This window comes from Phyllopteryx taeniolatus, chromosome 2 (genome assembly GCF_024500385.1).
Source record: "Phyllopteryx taeniolatus isolate TA_2022b chromosome 2, UOR_Ptae_1.2, whole genome shotgun sequence".
Classification (NCBI taxonomy): domain Eukaryota; kingdom Metazoa; phylum Chordata; class Actinopteri; order Syngnathiformes; family Syngnathidae; genus Phyllopteryx; species Phyllopteryx taeniolatus.
The window spans coordinates 15,113,104-15,131,133 of record NC_084503.1 but is presented as its reverse complement, the minus strand read 5'-3'; the positions used below and the strand labels follow the sequence as shown (position 1 = coordinate 15,131,133).

General features: G+C 42.4%; 2 protein-coding genes across 2 annotated transcripts; both read right to left on the bottom strand.

The window, feature by feature from the left end:
- Positions 1-1,978: 1,978 nt before the first annotated feature.
- pou4f1 (POU class 4 homeobox 1) lies at positions 1,979-3,750 on the bottom strand. Its single transcript, XM_061749240.1, has 2 exons — positions 3,387-3,750; positions 1,979-2,991 (listed from the first exon to the last, which is right to left on the bottom strand). Exons 1-2 carry the CDS (start codon positions 3,507-3,509, stop codon positions 1,981-1,983), a joined length of 1,134 nt encoding a protein of 377 aa, XP_061605224.1. The 5' UTR covers positions 3,510-3,750; the 3' UTR covers positions 1,979-1,980.
- A 902-nt stretch (positions 3,751-4,652) lies between these two features.
- On the bottom strand, positions 4,653-14,280 carry obi1 (ORC ubiquitin ligase 1). The gene is made up of 6 exons (XM_061762672.1): positions 14,035-14,280; positions 13,699-13,834; positions 12,439-12,530; positions 11,917-12,138; positions 11,700-11,788; positions 4,653-6,930 (listed from the first exon to the last, which is right to left on the bottom strand). The coding sequence occupies exons 1-6, from the start codon at positions 14,104-14,106 to the stop codon at positions 5,637-5,639; spliced, it is 1,905 nt and encodes a 634-aa protein (XP_061618656.1). The 5' UTR covers positions 14,107-14,280; the 3' UTR covers positions 4,653-5,636.
- Positions 14,281-18,030: the final 3,750 nt, after the last annotated feature.

Sequence of the window (18,030 nt, the reverse complement as noted above, 5' to 3'; positions counted from 1 at the left end):
GTGTGCTTTATACAACTAATTGTAAAACATAATAATAAATGGAAAACAAAAAGGCAAAAATAAAAGCTCGTATTTACTCACGTTTTCGTATAGGCAAAGGTTGATTTCTCTACCGCTCAGGGATTTCGTTCCTGCCACCACTGAATGAATGCAAATACTCCATCTCCATCGCCACATTGCCTTATGAAATTGCATTATAGGATTTTCACCCAAAAAGTGAGTCAAATGAAATACATAAACTCAATACAGTAAGAGGCAGAGAGAGGAAACAAAAAATATTTTGGAGGCTGGCAATCATTTGTTCCCTTTAAAATGTTCTCTCTAGTACACACTTGAGTTGTTCAGTCTGCATTCAAATGAATTTGTCTCCATCTTCAAAATGATTTTGAATTCAAGAACTGGAGTAATATATTGACTTATTTGCCCCTGTAAGACAACCAGCTCTGTCCATCTTTAATCGCAATGCATATGCTACTTGTTCTTCGCTCCGTGCAATATCTTGGTTGGCTTTCATCATCATAACTGGTTGACTTTGTGAACATGTACTACTTATTTTATTAAGAATAATAAGTTAGAAGCCTAACGAAGGTATTGACAATCGTTATTAAAGGCCTAGTGCCTGATGTTCGACTGATTTGAATTGTGAAAATTGAAAGCAGAAATTAAAGAAAATATCTCCAGCATTTGATATCATAACACTTGACATTAAACCCCACAAGGGACATAAATGTGTGGCCATTCACAATCAAAAAGGCAACCTTTAATTTTCGATTTATTAGAAGATTGCTGGAACACACCTCCCTGTTGAATTTGGCGTACAGGATGAAAAATACAATTGAAAGTAAGAATAAAAGAAAGGGACAACAAATGCGTGTGGACAAGTTGTGAGGAGAGCGGAGTTCAAGACACATTTCCATGACGCACACGTCGCCGCAGCTTTGTAAACATACTTGTGCACAAAGTAAAAAACAGTACTTACAACGTTTTCCTTCACATTTAACACGACAAACAACGTGGTGATCTTCATGTGAAAACAGGCAGTTAACAGTGACTTACACCATCACAAGGCAAGTTCTATCGCAGTAGAAAGCTCTACTGTCACCAAAGAATATTAATCATTCCTCTTCCAATGCATAGAGTGCTTGCACTGCAAACTAAAACAGAAAACACAGTTCAGGTTTCTTTTCATCAGCAGACAAGGCTTTTAGTGCTCTCTGTTCGATCTTGTTTGTACCTTTATTTGTAACGTCAAAGGTGTCCACGGAGCCCACCATTTTAATTCTAACACAACTCGAATCTGGTGATAAAGTGATGCTTGTATTTACAAAAACCATGTGGACATTTCTTATAAATAGAGGGTCTTTTGTGCAAATTTCAATAAATATTGTCTACAGACGTGAGCTCTAAAATGCTGCCTGTGAATTAGGGTCCCATGCAGGCCCACATTTTCGTTTAGCCAGAAGATTTTGCAACGTTTTAATTCATAGCAGCCCAATAAACAAATACATAAATAAATAAATAAATAAATAATTTATGAATAAATAAAGAGTCATGTGGATTATTCCCTAACAACAACGACAGAAGCCAAACCAAAGACAGTATACGACAATCAATGAGGTAATTTGTGAATGGCTATTAGTTGAAATGATAGGCCTGTTAGGAGAATTTAACTGGCTATATAGTATCATTTTTCCCTTTCTCATGTGTTAAAGGCAACGTTGACGTCGCTCAACTTTGTCCTTGTTACAGGAACGGCGCAAGGTGGGTGTAATCTGATATTTGCATACTTGACATTCACCGATAACGTGAAAAAATAATGAATATATATGAAGCCTCTTATTGAATGACTGAAGCCCATTGCGCACCGGCATATAAACTCGCCGGAGACAAAAGACTGAAAATGGTGTTCTTTTAGTGTCCATTGGTCCCCAAATTCAGAAACAACTTCCCCCCCCCCCCCCCCCCCCATTGCCCCTAGCATCAGTGGGCGGCGGAAAATTTCAACCTTTTCTGCTTTTGTCTCTGGTTGCAAAACCACACTCGCACCACGTTCTTTTTCAAATCCAATTTCTCCGCTATGGCTGCTATTTTCTCCGAGGAGGGCCGCGGCTGCACGGCGAAGTACGCCTCCAAGGACCTTTTCTCCGGGGCAGCTATCGAGGTCCTCTTGCGTTTCTTTTCCCCTCCGTTGAAAATGTCCGGCTTGCTCATTTTCTCCCTTTGGGCCCCCTCGGCCTCCTCCAGCCACGCCTGGAGGATGGGTTTGAGCGCGATCATGTTGTTGTGGGACAGAGTCAACGACTCGAATCGACAAATTGTACTTTGGCTCAGTGATCCCACGCCGGGGATTTTCAGATTAGCGAGCGCGCCGCCCACGTCCGCCTGGGTCACCCCCAGTTTGATCCTCCGCTGCTTGAAGCGCTCCGCGAAGGCCTCCAGCTCCCTGGGGTCCGTGTCCGAGTCATTGATGCACGGCAGCCCGCTGCCCGTGAGCCCGTGGCCGACTTGACTCCCCCCGTGATGACCCGGTAAGAGGCCGTGGTGGCTGAGAGGCGAGTTCATGCTCATGGCCGCCTGGTGCGAGAGGTGGCTCAAGCCGTGCATGTGGGAGTGTGCGTGTGCGTGTGCGTGTGCGGGTGCGGAGGAGCTGGAGATGAGCCCTCCGCCGCCGCCTCCGCCGCCGCCGCCGCCGCCGCCGCCACCGGGCCCGTCGTGAGCGCTGGACATCAGGGCGAGAGACGGCGAGCCGATGTGGTCCATTAGGTCCGGGGGTTCCATGTTCTGGTGGTGATGATGGTGATGATGGTGGTGGTGGTGGGCCAGCGGCACCGTGGACGTGGAGGAGCACGGCACGGTGCTCATGGTGTGGTAGGTGGCGTCGGGCTTGAACGGGTGCGTCTTGCCCTGAGACACGGCGATGTCCACTGCCGCCAGAGCTTCGGCCCGGGCCAGGAGCGTCTCGTCCAAACTGGCGAATATGTTGCTTTGCAGCTGCGGGGGCAAACAAAAAAAAAAAAAAAAAAAAGAGAGAGAGAGAATAGAATTATCAGGCGTTCATTTGGTAAGAGCATGCAGAGACTGGGCAGGAAAAGGGTAAACATTAATAAATGCATCGCTCAGTTGGGACTTTTGGCGACGATCCACAAGCTGAGGGGGAAGCTTCCTTTACACACAGCAAGTCATAAAAAGTCATGAAAACAGAAGTCGGTTTTAGCGTGCTTTCGAAAAGATCAGAGATTGCATGAAGAAGGAAAAAAAAAAGGATTAAAAAACCCATTAAGCGCGCGCAAATGCGCCTTGGAATTACGCACAGTCGCCGTTCAGCACCGCGTGCAGCCAAAGCCCAAATACTTGGAGCCCGTGCAAGTTTGAAGGACAATTTTTACCTGTGGAGTTTGTAGGCAGGCTCTCCGTATCGCCTCCGAGCTGGAATGCAGGGTGGTGTACTTATGCTCCGGTAGCGAGGGATGCATGGCGAAGTGCGCCTGTTTGCTGTTCATAGACATCATCTTGGCGAGCTTCTCCAATTCCAATGCACGCAGAGAAGAGGGCTGAAACGGCCAAAAGAGCCCGAAAATGCAGCCCCTGACACCGCCAGCGATCCTTTTGTCTATCCGCTTGTGATGCCGCCGAGTGCGCAGTGTTGTGTGCGCCGAGTGGAGCCTTGAGCTCGGAGATCACAGAGATGCCTGCAGTCTCTCGCGCGCACTTATCTGTCTACTGTTTCCCACTGCTGGGATGAGAGAGCCTCTTACACCTGAGCGCCTCAGATCTCGTCAAGCCCAGCCCGGCTGCTCTCGCGAGACGTAAAAGTGCCAGAGCGGTGAACGGGCTGACAGATAAAAACCGCTCTCGGGGCAGAGGCACAAACGTCAGGAGACGAGACGTCTGTGCTTTTTCAGGACTTATGCCACTCCATCTAGCCACGAAACCGGCCCCGCTGGCTCCTTGTGAAGCATAGTTGGAGTTTATTTCGGAGGCCGACCGATTGCAGCCACGTTTTCATCCTCGAGGAATTTGCTCCCTATGGGAAATCCTAGTAGTCCAATAATAGCGCAAATATTAATACAAATTGAGATCAAAGACAGGTCCACTTAAGGATAGTTCAGTGTAAATTGTCATTGTGTCCAAAAGTCAAGTGTCCAGTCTGTGTTTCAATTGGGCAAAGGACAATCCATGAACGATACCATACATATTTTATTTTTCAAGCTAATTACTAAAAAAAAAAAAAAAAGACCCCGCCGACCAAACAAAAACTGCATTGTGCATCACATCATTGACTTCATATTAACTACACCTGCATATCTGAATGAGAACGATGCTGTCTTAACAATGACAATACTGATCTTAAATCTGAGGTAATCATGCAGCTGATTTCATATACAGTACTTATGTGCTATCTGACGTGCTTAAGCTTAATTGTACAGCAGTCATTTTCGCTAAGACAACCAGGCTAGTGATCAGCTCTTAAATTAAACCCTGATGAGCTATTTTTTTTGTCATCACATTTGTCCAAACAAATGTACATTAATGTACCAGGCATTAAAAAGGACCAAGAAACTTTTAAAACAAGGGTGGCCCAATATCCCCCCCCCCTCTCCCAATGACTGTATAGTTCATAGCATTCTCACTACAGTAAACTACAAACAAAAATACACTCAAATTTGATCAAATTTTGTGGCTGGCAAGCTGATACAATTGACAAAAACAATTTAACTTCTTGAAACATCTTTATGCAGTATATACAAACTATATTGTTTACAATGTCAGAAGAGAAACCACCTTAATCCTCAAAGCTCATCTCCAGTTGAGCACTAAACAAATTGATTTAATACTCCAGTGTAACCCTGTACAGTCTTTACCTAAATTAATGAATCTCAATGAATTCACTTCATTTAATCAAACCACAACGGTTGTCCAATTAAAATTTCATGTGAGCGATTAGCAGTATGTGAAATACACGATAACGTTCAATTTGCATAGTAAAGTGCTTTCTGCTACAATTGAATTCCTGTGTGTTTGTGAGTGCGTGCATGTCAAAGGTGTGGTACAATAATGCACATCAAGCTCTGAACAGACAAAGAGGCCACTTTGTTTGCTATAAATGACAGAAAATAAGTTACAAGGGGGATTATTGTAATGCATATAATCAGGAGGAAGTGCCACAGAATGAAATTAACACTTTCTTAGTCCAAAGTTGGTCAATAGTCACTACATCTACAGAACAAAATTTCAGCATTTCCCAAGCTGAGGTGTTAAGAAAATAATATTTTTTTTTTTTTTTTTTTGGTCATTTGAATTTATTATTTTTTTCAGTAGGTTGTCATCCTGTGTAATTAACAGCTTCTAGGACAAAAACAGTCAGAGAGCAAAACATGTGAACAGTAGACAGGCAGTGCTACGCAAAACAGCTGAAATTTGTCTTACAACTTTAACAGACTTTATTTTTAACCCAAGTCTTTAAAAATCTATTGAACGTCTACTTTTCCCACATACATACAAGGGCCTTCACACACACAAAGCACTGTGATTTTCCTGTTTTTGGAATGTCACAGACAGCCAAGATGCAACTTTTAATTAGTACAATGAGCGGAACATGTTTCAGTGCAGAGGACACGAAAACGTGTTTGAGAAGTTCACATGAGCTTTGAAAGTTTGGTAGGACTGCTAGCGTTAAAGGGGCTGTGGGACTTTCTCTTTGTTGGCTGGCCGGTGTTGAGTGTGTGTCTGTCTCTTGATGTGTTCACAGGTTTTCCACAAGGGGGGGAGGCGACATGATCCTGGCGTCGACCCGCTGGACTGACAGAGCCAGAGGGACCGGCCTTAGTCTCTTCCAGAGCATCAAAGAGCAAATCAAAAGAGAGTTCTTCGACGTGAGCAGTCTCTCCGTGATGCACACAGCCAGGCACGCCGCTCTCCTCCACATCTGACACCTGCAGGGATGGAGGACATCCTTCTCCAGCACAGCCTCCGTAAGCCTCGGTGTTACTCTCCGAGCCGCATTGTGCTACGACGCCAGAGCACGTTTGCGGTTCAGTGACAAGAGTGCCGTCTAAGTCGGCGGGAAGGGAGGACTCCAGGGAGAGCTGAGACCCACGGCTACTGGAGCTCTCTACATCCAGCATCATGGAGTCCAACTCAGAGATTTTGTTGAGATAAGCCACATCCATGGAGGCCTCACTGCACTTCTGGAAACTATCGGGCTCGTCAGCAACAAAATTGGCAGCTGTGGAATCGGTAGCCAAGCTTTCTTTACTTGGACTAGGAGATGATTGGTCATTGGCTTTTGAGAGCTTCCAAGTTCCCCAAAAAACAGGCTTTAGTGGCTCCACGTCATCAGGATTTGTAGGCAAACATTTGGGAAACACGTCCCCGCTGCTCAACTGGTTTTCTGTGGTGGTCTTCCCAGGACTGGGAGTGTCATCAAAATCAAGCCTCCTGAAATGAGTCACAGGTTTCTTCTCGCGTACACGTGGGCTCCTCAGCGTCAGGGAGCGGAAGGCAGAGGAGGGGGTGGAGGGAAAGAAGTCTGAGGAGGTGCCATCTAAGTCCTCGCCGTTTTTGGGGAGTTCACAAGGATTTTTGGGAGAGTCCTTGTGATCTGCACACGATAAGAACATCAAACACTGAGTCTTAGAAAATGTCTGAGCGTCTGCCTCAGGATTGCTGCAGATGGAGCCCCTCTCGTTATCACTCAAGCTTCTCATCATCATGTGGATCCTTTGCTGCTGGCTGAGAGATTCCAGCCCGGGCGTGCTGCTTTTGCTTGACTCCTGCATTTCTGCACATCGGTTTTCAGACGTCCTGAGCCGATTCTCCAAGTCGTCAATGTACTGGTCACTGCGCTCCAGAGCCCTCTTCAAGTGGTCTACGTCTCTCTGGTACTGCTGGATTTTTGCTTCCAAGGCGGCAACCGTGTAACGACCAAACCTGAGGATAGAGCATGTCTTTGAGTTTATACTGTACAACACAGATACTTTTTTGCAGGATGACATTTAAAATCATCAACTTAACCATATTTTTGCACTCCGAACGAAGGAATTAATTCAAGCCACCAAATTGACTATAAGCACAAAATGGAGACATCATTTTGCTTCTGTATAAGACGTATAACACCGAGTCAAATTTGGTAAGATACATTTGCAAGAACCTTAAATACATCAAAAACGCTTGTGAAATAATTCCTTTCAAATCTTATGGTTGTACTCATCAAATTATACTGAAATCTCTCACAATAAATCCACAAAGTCAAAACCATCAGTGTCTACGTTTGGGGATTTACAATGTGATGTATTCTTCTTGGCCTTACTTTGTTAAACTGCTAAAATGTAATGTTCTCAATGTGATTGAACCATGTTTGGGCAGGTTGGTAAACGCTTGACCATTCCCAAAAACTTATGGGCTATGGGTCGCCACAGCGTGTCATCCTTTTCCATGTAAGCCTATGTCCTCCATCCTCCTCTCTAACACCAACTGCCCTCATGACATCCATCAACCTTCTCTTTAGTCTTCTTCTCGCGCTCTTGCCTGCCAGCGCCATCCTTATCACCCTTCTACCAATATATTCACTCTCTCTCCTCTGAATGTGTCCAAACCATCAAGGTCTGCTCTCTCTAACTTTGTCTCCAAAACATCGAACCTTGGCTGACCCTCTGATGAGCTCATTTCTAATTTTATCCAACCTGGTCACTCCTAGAGCGAACCTCAACATCTTTATTTCCGCCACCTCCAGCTCTGCTTCCTGTTGTCTCTTCAGTGGCACTGTCTCTTATCTGTACATCATGGCTGTCCTCACCACTGTTTTATAAAAATTGCCCTTCATCCTAGCAGAGACTCTTCTGTCAATTAACACACCTGACACCTTCCTCTACCCGTTCCAACCTCCTTGGACCCGTTTCTTCACTTCTTTACCACACTCACCATTGCTCTGGACTGTTGACCCCAAGTATTTAAAGTCCTCCACCCTCGCTATCTCTTCTCCCTGTAGCCTCACTCTTCCCCCATCACCCCTCTCATTCTCATTCTAACATACTTCTCTGCCACTCCAGACTTCCGCATGCAGTACCACAGTTATTCTCTTGTTACTCTCTTGATTTTGAGCTCTCACTAGATCCACAAAGACACAATGTAGCTCCTTCTGACCTTCTCTGTACTTTTCCATCAACACACTCAAGGCAAATAATGCATCTGTGGTACTCTTTCTAGGCATGAAACCATACTGTTGCTCGTAAATACTAACTTCTTTCCTGAGTCTAGCCTCCACTACTCTTTCCCATAACTTCATTGTGTGGCTCATCAACTTTTTTCCTCTATAGTTCCCACAGCTCTGCACATCACCCTTGTTCTTAAAAATAGGCACCAGCACACTTTTCCTCCATTCCTCAGGCATCTTCTCACCCGCTAGAATTCTGTTGAACAAGCTGGTCAAAAACTCCACAGCCACCTCTCCCAGATGCTTCCATACCTCCACAGGAATGTCACCAGGACCAACTGGCTTTCCATTTTTCATCCTCTTCAATGCCTTTCTAACTCCCCCCCTACTAATAATTGCCACTTCCTGGTCCACCACACTTGCCTCTTCCTTCTCTCTCATTTTCCTCATTCATCAACTCCTCAAAGTATTGTTTCCATCTGTCCGGCACACCAATCGCACCAGTCAACACGTTTCCATCTCTATCCTTAATCACCCTAACCTGCTGCACATCCTTCCCATCTCTATCCCTCTGTCTGGCCAACCTGTATAGATCTTTTTCTTCTCCTTTAGTGTCCAAGCTGGCATACATGTCATCATATGCCTCTTGTTTGGCCTTTGCCACATCAACCTTAGCTCTATGCATCATCTCAATGTATTCCTTTCACCTCCCCTCTGTCCTCTCAGTGTCGCACTTCTTCTAAGCCAACCTCTTTCCTTGTATGATTTCAAGTCTCTTTCTCTCCTTTCCTGCCAGAAGATACACCAAGTACTCTCCTGCTTGTCTCATTCATCACCTTGGCTGTAGTGGTCCAGTCTTCTGCAAGCTCCTCCTGTCCACCGAGAGCCTGTCTCAGCTCTTGGAATGATGTAATCTACCTGCGTGCTTCTACCTCCGCTCTTGTAGGTCACCCTAGGTTCCTGCCTCTTCTGGAAGAAAGTGTTCACTACGGCCATTTCCATCCTATTTGCAAAGTCTACCACCATCTGTCCCTCCAAGTTCCTTTCCTGGATGCCGTATTCACCCGTTTCCTTCACCAACATGTCCATTACAATCTGCACCAATCACGACTCTCTCTCTCTATGTCTGGGATGTCCAGAATTTCTCTTTCACCTCTCGGTCACATCCTACCTGTAGGGCACAGCTGTTAATCACATTATACATAACACCCTCAACTTCAAGCTTCAGCCTCATCACTCGATCTGATACTCTTTTCTCCTCCAAGACATTCTTAGCTAACTCTTCCTTTAAAATAAACCCTACCCCACTTCTCTTCACATCTACACCATGGTAAACTAATTTAAAGCCTGCCCCTAAACTTCTAGCCTTAATGCCTTTCCACCTGGTCTCCTGGACACACAATAGATCAACCTTTCTCCTAATCATCATGTCAACCAACTCCCGAGATTTTCCTGTCATAGTCCCAACATTCAAAGTGCCCACATTCAATTCTAGGCTCTCTGCTTTCCACTTCTCTTTCTGCCTAAGAGCCCGCCTTCCACCCACAGTAGCTGAATTTCCACCGGCGGTGGGGTCAGATTTTGTTAACCCGGGCAAGGACCGATCTGGTATGGAATTCTTTAGATGAACGCTCATATTTATTTGGCAAGGTTTTAAGCCGGATGCCATTCCTGACGCAACCCTCTGCATTTATCCGGGCTTGGGACCGGACTATAGTTTGGACTGGCTTGTGCCCACCATAGGGCTTCATTGACCATTCCCAAAAACAATGACAAAAAATATGCACTGTATATACAGCACACCATCTGTCTCCAATATTCACTGCACCATAGGATGGACCGTTACCATGACAACTTACCAGACCAGTACTTACTAAAACAGGAAGAAAATAAATACAATTTGACAAAAGTTTCTGAACTAGGTATACTGTATGTGTGGCAAAGCAGTTTTGTAGGAATCTTTGATGGCTACTTGCCATCTAAAGTATCCAGAGCATGCTTGGAGAATGTGTTAATTAGTTCTCACTCTTCAAAATGCAGCTTTCCATTTGTTGGCAGTAGTTTTACGTTTTCCCATTTTTAAAAGAGCAAAACCTATTTTGGATAGGGTTAGTTGGTTAACTCAATTCATGAGTTCAAACCTTACAAAGAGAAACATTTCGACCATGTACTTATTCAAAAGTACAAATACTCAAGATTGATTGTAAAACTGAAGCAGACTCAATATATTTTTTCTCTCTCTGTGTAGCAATAGTTCAGATATTGGGTACGGTACCAAGCCAGAGATTTAAACCATGCAGACCAAACTAGGGACAAACTATGGAGTTGCTCCCACCGGCTTTTGGTTAGACTTTCTACAAGATTTGAGGGTGTATTTTTTGGTGATTTACAATATATCCATTTATCAAGAAACACATTTGAAGTCAGAGGCCACTGATGTTAGAAGACAGGGCCTGCCTACGTTCCAATTCATCCTAAGTGTTTGTTGGGGTCGACGTTAGGGCTCACAAGTTAATTCATACCAAACTCATACAACCAGGCAATTCTACCGCAAACGCTCCTCGCTTCACTTTCTCATCCACGTCTACATATGAAAATTATAAATATAGTTCGGTATTATTGTAAAACGATATGTATACTGTGGTACGGTTTGTCAATGCCCAGCTGAATCTCTCGTATAAACGGAAATTTATATTTTGGTTGTGAAAGCTCACATGATACGACATGGCATTTTTGATTGGCCTTTAAAACTCTCAGCAAAACTACTGGCCAACGGTCTGCCACTCATGAAAACTAGTTGCCGAACCCCACACGACAGTTCAGTCTGTTTCGGCCGCTTTCCTTAGTGTGTGGCGGGTTGTTTACACAGGATGATAAATTAAGGGGTTGGGGCTTGGACAAGAGGTGGGTCTCTGTACTTTAATTCATAAAATCTGTGCCCCAGCAGAAAAAAAAATACCCCCAAAATATCTGTAATATTCAATATATTACGGGCTTAGTTTGGAGAAAATTAAGTTGGAACTTTGAAGACATTTTTCTGGTGTTACTCAATTAACTTAACTAACCCCAGCCTCAAAAGCTTAAATATGATAAACTGTCATTGATTTAATTTAGTACTGCCGCTTTGAAATATTATTTTAATCTATTACTCATTCTATAACTAGATAACACAGCAGACCCCTGCATACTCGTTGGTTCAGCACCTGCAGATTTACCTATTCGCAGCTTTTTTTTTTTTTTTTAATTCCTTGAAATGTTTTCCCATTTTTATTATTTGTGTGTGTGTGTGTGAGGGGGGTATCAATCCAAACCACACATTGGGTTTATCCCCGCTTATTGTTGTTGTTGTTTTTTTTAAAAATTTAAAATAAATAAATAAATAAATCACTGCAATTCTAATGGCTGTCATTTATACGTGAATTTTCACTGTTTGCGGGCCGGCCTTCTCCCTGTTCCCCGCGAATAGCGGGGGTCCACGGTAAATATTGTATCACAAATTATGACTCTCGTGCCATAACAGTAATTGCCCTATAATATAAATACTTACTTCTGTGGGGATCTACTAACCACCTCAGCTTTCAGTCTCATATTTTCTTGTACCATGTCAACATTTTGAGATCGCAGTGCTTTATTAGCCTGAGGATGACAAGAATAATGTTAGGTCTAGTCTTTGGGTCTCTCTTCATAAAATAGATGAGAGGTGAGGAAAAAAAAGGGAGTTATACTATGAAGACTATAAAAGCACAATACTAAAGATTGCATGCCTCCTTAAGCTTGTCCAAGTCCTGCTTGACTTTATCACAAACATCTTTGGCTGTTTGTAGCCTGTTTGCCCATTCCTCCAGGATGTATGGATCCACTCTTTTGTCATCTGCTTGCACAGAGTTATTACTGCAGGGATCCAAATTTGTCCTCAGTTGCAACTCCAGACTTTGATTTTTGGTTTTCAGCTCTTCATTTTCTCTGATGAGACCTTCAATTTCTTCCTATCAAAGACAAATTGCATAAAATTTACATTCTCACACAAGTACATCATTATTTACCGAAAACCCAATTTAGAACACTGTCAATCAAATAAAAAATCAACAAGGAAAATGCAATTTTTGCACGGAAATTACAGAAATTTGGCCAATTTGATTCCCAAGTCTAGCAAATGTGCTAGACTTAACAACAACCAACTGCTCAGGTATGACTGACCCTTACACTGTGTTTATTCTTTTCTTATATTTAATCTCGCAGTAGTACAAATGAAGGGTTGTCGGTGTTTAAAAAAATAAAATAAATACCTCATACTCGCGCAGAAGGAGCTCTCCCCTAGTTTTCCTGAGACATTTTCTCACAGAGGGGCTCTCAGTGTGATCACTCTCATTTGTACCCCCTGGAACAGAACACACAAGGACAACAACACAGATTAATGGGTAAATTTGCACATTAGTCAGATAATTATTTAAAAACTAGAGAGTATTTTACCATTAAGGAAAAGGTTAACTTCTAAAAAAAAACTGGAGTGTAATTTAGTTATGCATTTTATTAACACCTTGCAATTGATATAGTTCTCCCATATTTCATAATTAGGAAAACCATTAACAGATTAGTTTAGAGAATTTCACATACAAAGCAAAAATTGATTGAGCTACTAAAAGCCATTTAAACAGAATTGATTTGATTTGAGATATTAACTTGAGTTTATTATTGTAGCCCTAGTTTCAATTGGCCGGAAGTGCAGAAGAGCAAACTAAGGTGTTTTGCTATATAGTAGATACCTTATAAACAGGGGTGGAAAAAGTACTCAAACTCTGTACAGGTACTTTAAAGTACAGATACTATAATAAATATAAGTATAGAAAATGAAAAGACTAAAGTTGAAGTACTGATTCATTCAACTCCTGTACTTAAGTATTGTGCAATGACAACGATTTTAATTCTAATTCTACAAGGACAAAAGTACAGACTGAAATGTGAAGTAAAAATGTTAATTACTCTGTATACAATACCATTTTGATAACTGAACTTTTATGTCAAAACTGCCTATGTTAAAAGATGGTCAATTTAATATTTTTTCCACAAATCAATACAATTGGTAATTTCCCACGTGGGTCTGCCATTATTAAAAAATTATTGACTAATCTAAAGTGTCAAAAATGACTTGCTCTCTTTGGTGATGCAATGTTAACGGCTCAACAAACATGCTGTTTTTTGTTTGTTTGTTTGTTTCCTGAAAAGTCATAGTTTGGGAGATTCAAGGATGTTACTATGACAACTACATGCTACGTTGTGAATTGAGTAACATGGAGAGGGGAAAAAACGAAACATCTAATGATAACGACTGAAAAAGAAACTTTTTTTAAAAGATTAGACAGAGAATTCTTGTGATTTTTAAGCTGCCACAAGACAACACAATGGCCACAAATCGATCTTGTAGTCGACAACATTAGACGAGTCTCGTAATAATAAGCACGAGCACAGTAAAACAGTTGTATTGGATCTCAATAGGTCTACTGCTGAGTGTCCATTGCCTGTCATGTGAGCTGCAACTCCGTACTTACCTATAATTTCTCTGCAAGGGTTCTCGGTCGTAATGGGAACTCTGCACGAGGGACACTGGCTTGCTTTTTTTAACCACATTTCCATGCAGCACGAACAGAACACGTGGTGGTTGCCACATATGACCGGCTGTCTGACCTACAATCCAACACAAGAGAGTGTCTCTTTGAAGTGGCTTGCATTATGATGATTCAAGATTGCGTTGGTGGAAGTTGTAGCCGACGTTTCCGAGCACTAGCACAAACGCTCCCGGCTTGTTTTCATGGTGAATACGTTTCACTCCGGGGACATTCAACATAAGCTGTTGGAGTAACTCATTGAAGGAGAGCGATGCTTACCTTTCCGAGGCATATCTGGCATGATATCGGCAGAGTCAAACATAGTGTTGAAGTTTGAAAGTTGAGAGCCATGTTTCCAAACGAAGGGGACGGTTGACGGTGAGTGACGGAGGTTCAAATGAGCCAACAGGAAGCGAGGAGACGCGCGCCAAATCGTACGCGGAAATACAAAATCGGGCTACGGAAAGTCGGAGAGGCCGAAAGGCTGTGTGGCGCGTTCAAACGCTTCTAAATTGTTGCTTGTTTGACCATTATAACGTACGTAATTATAGACGAAGATTGATGTAGGTTCCCTGGTCTTTTCTGAAGTGATCTTTGGCTCTGACTGCAAGGTACCACAATGACACAGCAATAACGGTTTTTATCAGATAAGAAGCTAATAAAATAGCTCGGACTGTTAAATTGTTGTTGCTTAACGTTGCTTTCCGATGAATAAATGACTGAGAAAACGAGCATATTTATCCAACCTGGTCACTCCTAGAGCGAACCTCAACATCTTCATTTCCACCACCTCCACCTCTGCTTCCTGTTGTCTCTTCAGTGCGACTGTCTCTAATCCATACATCATGGCTGGCCTCACCACTGTCTTATAAATTTTGCCCTTCATCCTAGCAGAGACTCTTCTGTCACATAACACACCTGACACCTTCCTCCACCCGTTCCAACCTGCTTGGACCCGTTTCTTCACTTCCATACCACAGTCACCGTTGCTCTGGACTGTTGAAAGTCTTTAAAGTAAGCCACCCTTGCTATCTCTTCTCCCTGTAGCCTCACTCTTCCCCTCTACCACCTCTCTCATTCATGCACATATATTCTGACTTACTTCAGCTAATCTTCATTCCTCTCCTTTCCAGTGCATGGCTCCACCTTTCTAACTGTTCCTCCACCTGCTCCCTGCTTTCACTGCAGATCAGAATGCCATCTGCGAAGATCATGGTCCACGGGGATTCCAGTCTAACCTCATCTTTCAGCCTATCCATCACCACTGCAAACAGGAAGGGGCTCAGGGCTGATCCCATAAACTCCTCTGTCACACCTAAAGCACACCTCACCTCTGTTCTGCTGCCCTCATTCATCTTCTCTATTATTCTAACATAGTTCTCTGCCACTCCAGACATCTGCATTCAGTACCACAGTTCCTCTCTGGGTACTCTGTCAAAGGTGTTCTCTAGATTAAGAAGAATAATCATCTTTTATTGTCATGAACATGCATGCATGCACACGAAATTTGTTCTCTGCATTTAACCCATCACAGTGAACACATACACATGTTAGTGGAACACACTGGAGCAGGGGGCAGCTGAAGCGCCCGGGGAATAACTTCCTTCGAGCCGGATCTACAGAGACACAATGTAGCTCCTTCTGACCTTCTCTGTACTTCTGCATCAACACCATCAAGGCAAACAATGCATCTGTGGTACTCTTTCTAGGCATGAAACCATAATGGGACAAGCATAATACTGCACATCAACTGAGGACATGGCTCATGTAATTTCTATATATTTATATATTCTATATTTGCAACTTCCAAGGTCATAGCTCCTCTGGTTACCTGTTAGATCCTCCCACCATTGAGGAGCCAGGATATGGACGCAGGAGTTAGGCGGGATGAAATGGGAAGATTTGGGGGGAAATCGTTCCTCGATGATAAAATTTCATGGACTAAAGATGACAAAACGTCATTGACACGTGTCACAAATTAACCGTCTGCATTCGTGATTTTAGCCCACTTTTCCTTGCAGAATTGTTTTTTATTCAGCAGCAGTGGAGGTTTTTCGAGCATGAACAACATATTTAAGGTAATGTAACAGCATTTCAATCGGATTCAAGTCTGGACATGTACTAGGCCACTCCAAAACCTTTGTTTTGTTTTTATTAAGCCATTCAGAAGTTGACTTGCAGTTGTGTTTTGGATCATTGTCCTGGTGCAGAACCCAAGTGCGCTTCATCTTGAGATCACAAACTGATGGCCAAAAACTCCCCTTCAGGGTTTTTTGTTGCAGAATTCATGGTTCCATCTATTACAGCAAGTCATTCAGGACCTGAAGTAGCAAAGCAGCCACAGATCATCACACTACCACCACCATGTTTGACTGTTGATATGATGTGCTTTTTCTGAAATGCTGTGTAACATATACGCCAGATGTAACGAAACACTCATTCCGTAAAGTTCAACTTTCATCTTGTCAGTCGATAGAATATTAAAAGTCTTGGGAATTATTCACATCTTTTTTTGTTTTTGTTTTTTCCGCAAAAGTAAGATGAGCATTTATGTTCTTTTTGGTCAGTAGTGATCTTCGCCTTGGTATTCTGCAATTGATGCAATTTTTGCCCAGTATCTTCCTGTTGTTGGGTCATGAATGCTGACCTTAACTGAGGCAAGGGATGTCTGCAGTTCTTTAGATGTTGTCCCGGGGTCTTCTGTGACCCCCTGGATGAGTCGTCGCTGTGCTCTGGGTGTAATTTTTGTCGGCCGGCCACTCCTTGGAAGGTTCACCAATGTTCCATGTTTTCTCCATTTGTGGATAATGGCTCTCACCGTGGTTCGCTGGAGTCCTAAAGCTTTAGAAATGGCCTTGTAACCCTTTCCAGACTGATGGATGTCAATTACATTATTTCTCATCCGTCTTTGAATTTCTTTGGATCGTAACATTTTCTCAGACAGGTTCTATTTAAGTGATTTATTGATTGAACAGGTGTAGCGGTAATCAGGTTCAGGTGTGGTCAGTGAAAATGAACTCAGCTTTCCTAAAAATGTTTTTCGCGGTAGCTACAGTTAATTCATGATTTAAGAAGGGGGCAATTACTTTTTTACACAAGGCAAGGTAGCTTTGAACTTTTGTTTGACGATCTCAAACATTAGAGTGGGCAAACTGTAAAAAACTAAGAATTTGAGAAGGGGGCAAATATTTTTCCACAACACTGTACAGTATACAGTATGTATTTTCAATAAGGTGCAGGGTGTCTGTATGCATTGCAATCTTAAATGAACTGGTGGTGTTTTTCTGTCTACAGTTCAAGACTGGAGTTGTGAGTAGCCACAAGTAGAATGTTAATTGGGAATCCTTATAAGGAAACCATAAAAAATTATAGTACGTTTTCCCAAGGACAGTGGATTCAATGTAAAAGTGACTCATTTTGTTCTGTCCTTTGCACTTTTGTCAATGTGTACTTCACCTTAACTTCCGTTTATTCATGTGTCACAGACATACAGTCTAATTTCATATCATTTCATAAAATTTGGGAAAATATATATCTGCATCCCAGCAGCCTACTGCTCTTCCCTACTGGGTTTCTTAAAATAGGATGTTATTTGCATAATACAACGTACCTTTGAAAATAAAGGTTAAAATTGAAACGATATCAACACAAGGGTTTCCACTGGTATAATATTCATGTACAGTGCTAGACATGCCTTCCATTCAGGTTAAATTTAACTTGTAAACAAATAAAGATGTTGCTCAAGTAAACTTCCATGTACTTCTTATAAGTTATGTGGAAACTTAGGGAAAGGAGGGACTTTATGCACTAAAAATCTAGAGAAAGCGAAATTCATATTGGTTACGATGCTTTCTATTATAGCTAAAAAGAACAATCCCAGCAGTGGGATGGTACATGATTTATTTAAGTTTTCACAATTCCTACATTTCATTTTCTGCATGGTTTATTAATAAACAAAAATGTGTTATTGTCTAATTTTTTCAGTAATTCAAAATGTTATGACTCTCATCACTAAAGGATTCACTACCACACTTTCCCCACAAGAGCTATCATTCATATCTAAACCAACATGTCCTGTACTTCATTTATCTCAAAGCAGGACATCTCTCCAATACAATTAGAATTGACTGGTTCCAAAGTAGTCTGTTATACCGATTCCAGTTTGTTAGCATAAGAGTACTAGTGTTGGCGCAATGATTAAGTGTGCCCATTGGGTACATTCAGAATTTAATCCAATAAATAGATATGAGTACTTTTAAGAAGAAAAGATTCAGG